This window comes from Brachycentrus maculatus, unplaced genomic scaffold (genome assembly GCF_059751285.1).
Source record: "Brachycentrus maculatus isolate JH-2025_06_01 unplaced genomic scaffold, ASM5975128v1 h1tg000620l, whole genome shotgun sequence".
Taxonomy (NCBI): Eukaryota; Metazoa; Arthropoda; class Insecta; order Trichoptera; family Brachycentridae; genus Brachycentrus; species Brachycentrus maculatus.
In genome coordinates, this window is record NW_028281358.1 from 539,871 (window position 1) to 552,617 (window position 12,747).

Here is a 12,747-nt window from a genome sequence, read left to right on the forward strand (position 1 = left end):
ATTCAGTGGCCTCCATTAGCGCTGTATTGAGCAATTAAAGGCCGAACGGTTTCCTAGGAAAAGGGGCCTGGATAAAATTTAAAACAATATATTATACAGCAACCCCCCCCCCTTATTACGTTGAGATAAGTACATATATATATATATATATATATATATATATATATATATATATATATATATATATATATATATATATATATATATATATATATATATATATATATATATATATATATATATATATATATATATAAATATATATATAAATATATATATATATATATATATATATATATATATATATATATATATATATATATATATATATATATATATATATATATATATATATATATACACGTATACATATATACCCATATATAATTAGATAAATGTGTGTATATGTGTGTGTGTGTGAAGAAAAATGTCAAATTCAAATTGTTATTTATCTGTTATGATAATGCAGTAAAAAAAAGCAATCTTGGTGCTATTTAAAGAAGAAAAATGCGTTTATTGGGTACGAGAGTACTGAGGGTGAATTAATGGCGTCCTAAATCGCTTAATTTTTTACGTTTCACATTTAAATTCCCGATAGGCATCGAGGTTTATTATTTTTTTAATAAGTGAAAAAGCGGAAATTAAAAGGATGTGCTTAAAAATGAAGATATTCACCCTTCTTCACCTTTTTCTAATATTTTTAACGGATATTTTGCTTACGGAGTGGTTTTCAACAGAGAATCTAGTTATGAAATAAAATCGAATGTAAATAAAAAATGCGTAAAGTGTTCAAGGATCTCAGGCATTGAATAAAATACCTATTTTATTAATATTTTTGATAAGTATACTAGAATGCTAATAAGAAAGGAATTATATATGTATTATGAAAGTAAAGAATTAGAAGGATGAAAGTAGACAAAATGCATTCGAAATGCGATCCCTCAGACGAATGTGTGGTAAAACGATGTGCCATAGATTTTCGAATGCTTGAATAAGGAAAGAATTCATAGCTGAGATAAGAATTATCGATAAAATTATGAAATGTGTGATGAGGTGGTTTGGAGGTGTGGAACGAATAAGTGAGGAAAGAACGGTAAAACAAATTTATAAACCTAATTTAGTTGGAAAAATGAGCAGAGGAAGACCGAGAAAAACTTGACATGTTCTTTTTCACAATAATCTCAAAGTATATTATTATTGTTCCCATCCTAAAGAACACTAGTAGCCAACATTTAGATAATTAGAAAACGAGGAAAACTTGTCATGGTCAGGTAAATCAAATACTTGAAAGCGGTCGAGTCAGGAGTCGAAATAATCAGCGGATATATATGAAGGGGAGAAGAATACTCGAAAAGATATTGCAAAGAAAGAGTGGTGTAGCGTTCTATTCTCTCTGCCTACCTCTGCGAGGAAGCGGTGTGAAAGTAAGTTGATGAATTGAAATTTAACGGACAATATTTAAAATGAGAAATAGCGACCGCCACTAACTTTAGCGATACGAAACAAGTAAACTTTTTTTTTTTAAACCCTTATCCGCACCCCGATGGTGCATAGGGCACTGCATCATATAAACGCAGTGTTATCTTGATCATTAACATGAAGGAAAGGTGATCAGCCCTCCGCTTCAGATATCAGTCCAGGGTAATATTGAATAAATATAGAGTAAAAAATCACTTATATTTATTTAACCCTCCCTGGGAATCGAACCCGGGACCTCCAGCACGGTAGCCGAGCGTGCTGACCATTACACTACGGAGGCGGGCAAAGTATATAATTAAAATTATAAAAAATCACTATTTATATTATTATTTTATCAGAATCTGGATTATTCACCCTACAGATGAGATATCAATTTTAACTTGGAATGAAACATGTATCAATATTTAATAGTGAACGCTACACAAGTGTAAGTAATCGCTTAAGCCAGTGCTCCGCAACCGGTGTGCCGTGGCACAATGGTGTGCCGTGAGCAGGATTCAGGTGTGCCGCGGGTGTGTGTTAACACACAATGACAAATTATTTTTCATAACATTGTCTTTTATTTCAAAATTATAATATAGTTTTAAATACATAATTTTTCAACGTATTTTATGTTTTAATTGTTAAATCGAACACTGATTTTTAAGTCCACTAAGTTGTATTTTATTGTGAAAAAAACACATAAAAATGAATATTATGAAAATTGTTTCGCTTAGTTATGGCATTTTCAATCAAATGCGAGGCGAAACAATTGTCACAACATAAATTTTTATGTGTTTTTCAACAATAAAAAACAAGTTGACTAAAAAAATCGGTGTTTGATTTAAAAATCAATGCATAAATTAAAATAGAGTGCTACAAATCAAAAGCCAAATCAATAAATAAATTCTCGATGGTCTATATATTTAAACTTTAGGTGTGCCGCGGAATTCTAGGAAGAATTTTGGTATGTCACAGGTGAGAAAAGGTTGCGGAGCACTGGCTTAAGCCATCCAAATGTCAGATTGTAAGCCCTACGATGCTCAGACTTTAATCTCATTTCATTTATAAAGAAAAAATGATCCATGTTTCATATCAAGTTGAGACACCTTTAAAATATTTTTTTTTTAATCAATCTTACCTCCGCTCGAAGCGGTGAGCGTGTCTGGAGTGGGGTCCAAGTGTTGGCTGTTGTTGTCGCTGATGGGGGAGGGTCCCGCGCATATGACGGGGCTCGGCCCCCCGCCCGGTAGCAGCGTCTGCGCCTCCTCCAGCCCTAGGCGCTCCATGGGGCGGCGCCCCAGCCCGCCGGCCCCCCGCTCGAGCATCTCAATACTCAGGCTACTGCCATCACGAATAACTGCCAGAAGTCATTATCCAATCACACGATATTTGAGTTTATTACTGTGATCCGTTCATCGCACGTTGCCAACTGCTATACGCAACCGTGATCCGTTCATCGCGAGTTAGCAACTGTTATTCATAATCGCGATACGTTCTTCGCGCACTAACAACTGTTATTCATAACCGTGATCCGCTCATCACGGGTTAGCAACTGTTATTCATATCCGTGAAATATTCATCGTGAGTTAGCAACTTTTGATCATAAACGTGATTCGCTCATCGCGCGTTAGTAACTATTATTCTCAATCGTGATCCGTTAATCGCGCGTTAGCAACTGTTATTTATAACAATTATCTATTCATCGCACCTTTGTAATTGTTCCGTTTTATTCATAACTGCATCGACAAACCACAAAAATGTCACAAACCACCGTCATTAAGTCTTTTTTAAATTTAAATTCAAATCACATGACACCTTTAAGTGTTTATATATGTAATCCGTTCATCGCGTGTTTATTATTACTTACTTACTTACTTTATCATAACTATTTTGTATTAATGTTCTAACATCGTATGTTTTTTTTTTATAACTGTGATCTTCTAATCTAATATTTGCAACTGTTATTTATAACTGTGATCCCTTCATCTCATATTTGCAACTATTATTTATAACTGTGGTCCGCTCATCTCATATTTGCAACTATTATTTATAACTGTGGTCCGCTCATCTCATATTTGCAACTGTTATTTATAACTGTGGTCCGCTCATCTCATATTTGCAACTGTTATTTATAACTGTGGTCCGCTCATCGAATATTCGCAACTGTTATTTCGAACTTTGTTATTAAATATTTTCGTTTTTACACATAACATTGATTCTTATATCGTATAGTTGGAACTGAGTTTCAAAACTGTTTTAAAATATTTTTTATTTCGATACTTTTCTCGCACAGTTGCAATAGTTATTTCCAATGACGCAATTCGTTCATTAAATTATTGTAATATTATCGAAACTTATTTAACTGAATCACGCAATAGTACTTACTGACTCCGATAATTATTATTGTTTTGATTTGCAACCATCTAAGTAATGAAACTTATAATTTTAACCTAAATGAACGTATTTTGATCATCAATTATTCTTTGTCACGATATGAATACCATTAATCACTCAAGCCGCACGCACATTCTCTAATGCTACCCGCACACATGTTCGATAACGATTATTTCACTTTATTATTATGATTTATCACAGATGGCAGTCAAATACAACTAAAAGTAATTCAAAGTATATTATTTGTACATTATGTGCTTTATTATTTGACGAGTAAAACTATATTTTACTTGTTTTTCAAAAAATACCTCGTTTCTTATCAACGTTTTCTTTCTTTTTATCAAATTTCTAAGGGAAACTTTTAAAAACAGCATTCATCACCAGAATTCCTAAGAATTTCAACTCACTAACGAGACTCGCTGATTTTTTATTTGTGTATTTTTTTTCCTTGTACACAAATTCATTTTGTTATTTCAAATTTCAACTGATTTTATCAATTCTTTTGTATTTTTGCGCCGCTTATCTTCGAGATATGTCCGCTTTTCGGTTAAATTATTTCATGTTTAAAATATTTGCCCTTTACGACTGACGTAATCCGTGTAAAAAGGTAGTTTCTTGGGCTAAATCGTCCCTGTTAAATTCCCGACCCTGGATACGACAAATGTTTCGGACAAACCATTATTTCCACATAAAAAGGTCACGAAATCCACCATTTTTATCGTTATAAATCGTTCTTGATATTTTTTATTCCAATAACACATACATTACAACTGTTTACGTCCAGAATAAAACTTTTTAACGTGATTTTTTTAATATTTCAAATTAATAATTGTTCCTTTATGCACATTCTTTATAATTAATTGATGTATTTATTTAATTATTTTAACCACGATTATTGTGGTTACAAAAAAATCTAATGATTTATTCGTTTATATCACAATTTTATTTAAATTGACATGATTAACACTTAGTCAATAAATGATATTTTATGCACAATGTATTTCTTGTTATACCTCTTGATTCTTCTTTTCGATGAGAAATCTTTATACACCTGAAAGAGAAAAAAAACCCATTAAATATAAATTACCTGAAATTGGCATTCAAGTATCGGGAAGTTGACATCAGTAGCACTAGAAACCTCTATGATGAGACTCTAAGACAGGTCAATAAAGCGGCTGAATTATCGGAGTGCCTTAGCGAAAAAAATTGGAAGAATAAACACATGAATATTGAAGGCAAAGTAAAAATATATAAGACATGTCGCTCACTCCTTTCAAGAACGTCATAAATCAAAGAAGGTTTTTAAAGTTTAAAAATATAATACCATTAATTAAAAATAATTATCAAGACATTAATTATTGAACTTTTAACTGTACAACAGATATTTTTAGGTTAAACCTGAAGGTTTTTCTCCATTTGAAAAATAACTAGTTTATTTAAAAAAAATTAACAATGCCTTTTCTTCAGAATGCAAAAGCAGCACTTTCTGCCCTGTAGCGGGTAAATATTAAGTTAAAAATATGCCCTTTTTGCTGGGATATAGAACATTTTCTGGGCATTCCGAAAACATACACAACTGAAAATTTACGATTTTGATTTATGACGTTCTCGAAAGGAGTGAGCGATGTGTAAGAACGATTGCCACATATAGGAGATACAGGGAGAACCAAATCTCTTTTTAGAGCTTTAGAAATGAGGACATTGAGGTGCAAACCCGGAAACACGTTAAGAGACCGAAGGGAAGAGGTAGAAAAAGTAACGAAGAAGACAATGATATGCGCATGTAAGGACTATGGAACCATCCAGACTCCCCCACATTGCATTGCACGACCGATCCCAAGGTAGAAAACTTCTGAGTAGACCACCAAAGAGAAGAATTGACACCTGGGACCAGTAGAAGGTTAATCCATATTAAAAACAGGCCGCAAGGCCTACACCAAGAAAAAGAAGAAGAAGACATTTTAAAAATTAAATCTGTATTTCACAATAAAGGTTAAGTTTAATTTTCAGTCAGTTATAATAGGAATTTGATTTTACGAGCAGCGATCAACACACGCCAGCGCTGAAATTTTGTTCCCGATAATATAATTTATATGGCCCATGATATCAAATTTCATTACTCCGTAAAATCATAAAATCATAAATAAAAGATACCCACTGTTATTTTCTCACTACAGGATAAATATTGCTCTCATGAAAATCACAAAAAAACTTATTTATTTACTCGAAAATAATATTTGTTTAAAAAAAATATTATTAAAAAAAATAAAAAATAAAATAAATATATACAATATATATATTTATATATATATATTTATATATATTTATATATATATATATATATATATATATATATATATATATATATATATATATATATATATATATATATATATATATATATATATATATATATTATATATATATATATATATTTTTTTAATTGAGTGAAATCATAGTTCACAAAATTCTATCTAGTATCCCACTTGTTATCACCGTGTGTGGGTTTAGCTGTTCAGGTAAAATCGATTTCGCCTACTAGAGACCGAGGTATGTTCACTCAATCAACGTGTATAGTCGAGTATTCGGTAAACCCCTGATTACGTGTATTAATAGCCCCTAGATGTCCCTGAGGGGTGAATCTTACCGGTTACTGACTGTCAACTGCCAACACAATATTCGGTATCGGGCTGTGGTCCAGTGGTTGGTGTCGCAGACTCCTAAATCAGAGTTTCTCGGTTCGAACCCGGTGGTAGAGTACCACAATTTGATATCTATTTTAATAATGAACCGCTTAGGCCCACAGAAAAAGTATAAAATTGAAATATTTGTGTAAATGCCCAGACATATATTTCTCTTTTTTTTTAAACTGAAAAAAAAGACAATAGGGTCTTCTAACAATTTTTTTTCACTTTTAAATACTATTTAGTTTGCTCTGCAACCCATAGTGCAGACACATTCTTGAAAAAAAACTCTGGGTATTTGTGGTTATTTTTCACATTTACCTTCCCTATCCTTACTATCCTACCTGCAGACAAGCATCTAAAATTGAAGCTTTGCGGGTTATTCCTTTAAAAAATATATTTAAAAAAAACTATCCCTTGTTCAGCTTTACATTCCTTTCTTATGTCTACGTTTTTAATTCTGTCATACAATGATTTTCCACACATTCGTCTGAGGGAGTATTTATAGATGCATATTGTAAACAAAAACTAAAAATCGATGTCGTGAATTATGCATGGCGTTATGCTAATTCGTACCAGTTTTGAAACTACACCTGTGATATTATTAATTCAGGTGGTCTATCTAAAGTTTCATTTCACGAATCGATACGGTATCTATTTAACGGTTCAAAGTGTTTTACGTGTATGTATCCATGTATCATCCCGAATCAGAGAAACTGAACCTTTTTTAAAGTGTCCATTTCAGAATTTTTATTTTTCATTTCATTGTCAAGACATGGGGCATCTCAAGGCGCATTGTGACGCAGCATTTTTACACGTATTTCATTACCTATGCGCTTTTTACCTACGAATGATAATAAAACCCTTATCCGCACCCCAATGGTGCATAGGGCACTGCGTCATATAAGCGCAGTGTTATCTTGATCGTTTACACATGAAGGAAAGGTGATCAGCCCTCAGCTTCAGGTGCCAGTCCAGGGTAATATTGAATAAATATGACAGTGAAAAAATCACTTTTATTTATTTTACCCCCCTTGGGAATCGAACCCGGGACCTCCAGAATGGTAGCCGAGCGTGCTGACCATCACACTACGGAGGCGGACGAATGATATGTTTTAAAATACACAATTTATTTTAAATAAATAAATATCTCTGATTACGCTGCCCAGTATTCGATAAATCACAAATCGAGCATATTCTGCATTTGTGGGGAAAAAAATTACAAAATAATAATTATAATTAGTATAAGTTGCTTAGTTTGATTGTGTTATTTCATTAATTGATTCGGCAGTCGCTTTATGGTAGAATTTATCCATTTTTAATTTATGTTTTACTTGGTAATATCACTATTTCTTAAAACCTATTGTGACACGTGTTTCGATGCAGTCCGTAACATTTTCATTTGGTGTTTTAAAACGATTTGAAATGCATCGAAACACGTGTCACAACAAATTTTAATAAACAGTGGTATATACCAGGTAAAGCTTAAATAATAAAAAATGTCCCCTAAGATTTGACTCAAATAAGCAGTTGCACATTTAATACCGTAATGGCCCATTTTGTGCCAATATTTGTCAAATTGTAATACGCCTGTCATCAGTTCGCCACCTCTGCCACAGAGAGCCTTTGTTATACCACAGCCTTTGTGAAGTTTATGATGCAAATAACATCGCATTGCACTAATACTAATAAAACACTTTATGCGGGCGCAAAAAATGGCAAACACAATCCCACAAATGCATATGAACGTAATTAAAATGCGGTTCTCAATTGAACAGTCAAAATATGATTATTTTATCGTTGCCAAAATTAATTAATTATTTTAATTGATAACAATATTTTTAAATACATTTATCGATGGTATGAAAAATATACAGACTGAAAGAGGAAACCATAGGTATGGTTTTCTAAGCGGATGCTGTAGTGATCGCTGAGACTGAGGGGGACCTGCAACTACTCTACAACATTTTGAGTATGTCCAAATACTTGTTCACAAAATCTGGATTATCTCCAATTACAGATTTTGTGAACAAGTATTCGGACAGGTTTTTGGAAGTTTCACGGAAAGAATTCCATGTATAGTAGTATAGTAATATTTTCTATCAGTTTTTTAAGAAATATTATTCAGAGAATTCGCAAGTAAAAATAAAACACCCCGAATATCCAAACTTTTGTATATAACGATTATTTATCATGTTCGTATTCATACCGAAAATTGTATCAAACTTGAGTAATTTCTCGCGACAAAATAATGGCTTTTCAAAAGCAGGAAACAGTTTTTGTTGAACTAACCCGCATCCTATCGACAAAGGAATCGTTAATTTATTTCTTTCAAAGTTTCCAATATTTTCGAGCAAGCCGTGATGGGCGATCAATATTGAAATGTTCACAAAAATCCTGAAAGTTTTGGCTGAAATTCAGCACAGATATTATGCCTTCGACTCGATTTACGTTCAGGAAAGCGCTGACGAGGCAAATGGAATTAAAAATCTCTAAAGGGAGTGATTGTTTTTGCCTGGGAATTCGTTGGGAATTTTTAAAATAACTCGACATACTTTTTATGGTTTATATTTAAATGTATTTTTAAATAATAATAAAAAATTCACTTGTAAATGAGAACATCTGTAGTTATCAAAAGAAGTCATAATTACTTAATTTTTTTGACATCTTGACATTGATGAAGAAAAATATGGGTATTTACAGGGCTTATGTCCTGATTTAGACTGGTTAAGTGATCACTTTAAGCACATGCAACATTCACCATTCTACCCATAGTTCGGTAGTGTAAAGACAAACGGGTATATCTGTCTCAGACCAAATTTTACAGGAGAGCAAAAACAAACTTGTGAAATTAAATAACTTATTTGTTTTATGTATTTTTATATGTACATATCTTAATAAAACTAAATAAGTATTGCAACTACAACTATATCCTTTTGTCAGATTATGGAATATACTATTTTAGACATTTTGTGGAACAAACTTGGAAAATGAAAACTTTGACAGATATACCCCTTTGCCTTTACACTACCGAGTTGATGACCACCCTACTGTATTTTTTGTAACTCCTAGATATGTATATCAATCTCATGACGCAGTACATATGAGTTCATAGCAGCCATCTATATTGGATTGGGAAAGCTTTCTTTTAACAGAGATGCTTTAATTGTATGTAAAATCCGAATATCCCAGATTTTTTTTTCTTCAAACCCTTATCCGCACCCCAATGGTATATAGGGCACTGCATCATATAGAGCAGTGTGATCTTAATCGTTAACCCACAAAGGAAAGGTGATCGTTCCTCTACTTCAGTTCCAGTCCAGGGTAATATTGAATTAGAGTGAAAAATTAATTATATGTATTTAACCACCCTGAGAATAGAACCCGGAACCTCCAGTCCAGTAGTAATTACACAAAAAGTGGAATATTTATGTATTTTTTAAAGTAAAATTCATATTTGTTGGGTAACATATCCAACATGTCCGCCTCCGTGGTGTAATGGCCAGCGTGTTTAGCTACCGTACTGGAGGTCCCGGGTTCGATTCCCAGGGGGGGTGAAAACAAATTTAAGTGATTTTACACTGTAATATTTATTTAATATCACCCTGGACTGGTTCCCGAAACGTAAGAGTGATCACCTTGCCTTCATGTAAGTAATGATCAAGATAACACTGCGTCAATTCGATGCAGTGCCCTATGCACCATTGGGTGTTGATAAGGGTTATGATGAACATACCCAAAATTAAACTCAGTGTTTGATAATGTCTTAAAAAGACGCTACGCGTCACATATTATCATATATATGTAAATAGAAGTAGAATTTTATCCAATAATCGTTTCAACTTTGGATATATTACCCAACAAATTAAAATGAAATTCTACCAACTGTCTTCAGTTACAATAAATAAATCAAGAATTGTTATTCTGATCCATCCTGTACACGTACAAACTAGATATTGCACCACCTTCCCTTAATTAAACGAACACATTCAGAGAGTCTCCTCAGAAAGTTGGGACGGCTAACCTTCTTACAGCGGGTCGAGTAAACCTCAAGACATGTTACCGAGCGGCCCTGAAGAAGCCCTAATGTCCACTATTGTTATTGATAAACTTTGTTTACTCAGCAACTGGAATCTACTCAAACTTTCACACAAAGGTAACAACTAACTTCACTAGAACTTCATTCTAATTTCCTGGGATATTCTTGTTTAGTTGGCGTTTTGCCGGAGTGTTGCAAGAATGCGATATTTAAATAAACTAAGGTAAGAGGTATTGAGATTTTAAGGTATATTGATACCTTTATTTATAATATTAATAATGAGAAATGAGAAATAGAAATTACTCATCGGGAATATTTTATGTATATGTATGTTAAATATGTTATGTTTTGTGTATGTTGTGTATGTTATATGTATGTTATGTATGTTATATGCATGTTAAATATGTTATGTTTGTTATGTTTTGAAATAAAAAAATGATATATAAAAATAAATATTACCATATCACAAAGTTAAAATACTGTATTAACGCTAGGCTAGGTGATTTCGCCAGTGTTTCAAATATTCCTACCAATAAAACAAGTACCATATCACTTGTAATACAACATGTATTACCACCAATTGAACATTTCCTATAACAAGCAACTATTTTAGGCTTTTAAATATGTCCGTCTTTATAATTAATATACCCTTTAATATAACAAGAAATCTTAGCAAAATTTAAAGTATTTTTGGTAAAAACACAAGTATCTTCGACAAAATGCAAGTATTTTCTCCAATATAACAAATATTATCTTAAACTTTATAAAATTAAACAACTTGTTTTAAACACTTTTTTATTATAAGTACACTTTAACCTACCGGTTTCGACAAAAACCTTGGCATCATCAGCGTTTATTAAATTCTAAAACATTAAAATACTCATAATTAATTACATACCCTTACCAAAAACTTTCACACAAATGAAAGGTAAGGGAATGTAATTAATTATGAGTATTTTAATGTTTTTAACGTTTTATAATTTAATAAACCCTGATGATCACATGGTTCTTGTTGAAACCGGTAAGTTAAGGTATACTAATAATAAAAAAGCGGTTAAAACAAAGTTGTTTAATTTTATAAAGTTTATAAAATGTGCCACAAAGTACCTGCGAAAAACATTCAAGGAAAAAAAAACTTTACTGTAACGAGTATTTTCTCTAATATTTTAAGCATTTTCAGCAAAAGACTTTTGTATTACCACCAATATGACAAATATTCCCTCCAAATATAACTATTCGCGCCCGTATGTCAAGTATTCCACGTATGTCTAGCTAAATATTGAGATATTTTATTTGTTATAAATACCTTATGAAATTTGACTTCGCTTTTTAAATACCAATATTGATTAAAATCTAATGACACGAGTTTCGAAGCACTCTACATCATTGTATGATATTTTAATTATATTGATGCGTAGTGCATATAAATACATCATTATAAATATTAATAACAAGTGGTATTCACAAAATGAAAGAAAAATGTGACTGTAAAATCAATTTAAGATTTTATATTTTTCTCTCTAAAGTCTTTAAAATATTCTCGTATTTGCTTTTATGCTAGAATAACCTCCTTTTTACAATACAAAACGCTAGAGAGATTCACATTCATTCAACATGGAAAATACCTAATTAATTTCACAATGCGTTCTTCACAAACAACAGATGAATACATCGTTTGCACAAAGACAAATTAAACTTAAAGCACCATTATTGTACTTTATTGTGTGACATGAAATCCCAATAAATAATATCCAAACATCTTTTTTATATTGTCGTTTTTCTTGTACTCAGATTATATAGGTTTTGTGATATAAAAATATGTTTTTTTTTTAATTTTTAGTTCATGTACTTTATCACTATTTATTAATTTTTCATAGGTGTTTCAATCGATTCCGTATCATGAGTTAAAATTTAAATTTAAAATGAGGAGATATTAATAACCGCAATATGACTGCCGAATCAATTAATTAAAAGGGTAGTAAAAATTATTAAATGTTAATTTATTATATTTAATAATTTAGTCCGCCACCGTAGTGTAATGGTCAGCACGCTCGGCTACCATTCTGGAGGTCCCAGGTTAGATCCCCAGGGGGGGTCAAATAAATATTAGTGATTTTTTTCACTGTAATATTTATTCAATGCTACCCTGGAGCGGGGGGCTGATCATCT

The 12,747-nt window shown here is 32.0% G+C and overlaps 1 protein-coding gene across 1 annotated transcript in view; it reads right to left on the reverse strand.

The window, feature by feature from the left end:
• Positions 1-2,890, reverse strand: part of LOC148301015 (potassium voltage-gated channel subfamily KQT member 1-like) — a 140,627-nt gene extending 137,737 nt beyond the window's left edge. Inside the window, exon 1 of the mRNA XM_088273926.1 lies at positions 2,600-2,890. Coding sequence (XP_088130052.1) covers positions 2,600-2,786 — 187 coding nt within the window. The 5' untranslated portion in view covers positions 2,787-2,890. The remainder of the gene's footprint in view (positions 1-2,599) is intronic.
• Between the last annotated feature and the right edge of the window lie 9,857 nt (positions 2,891-12,747).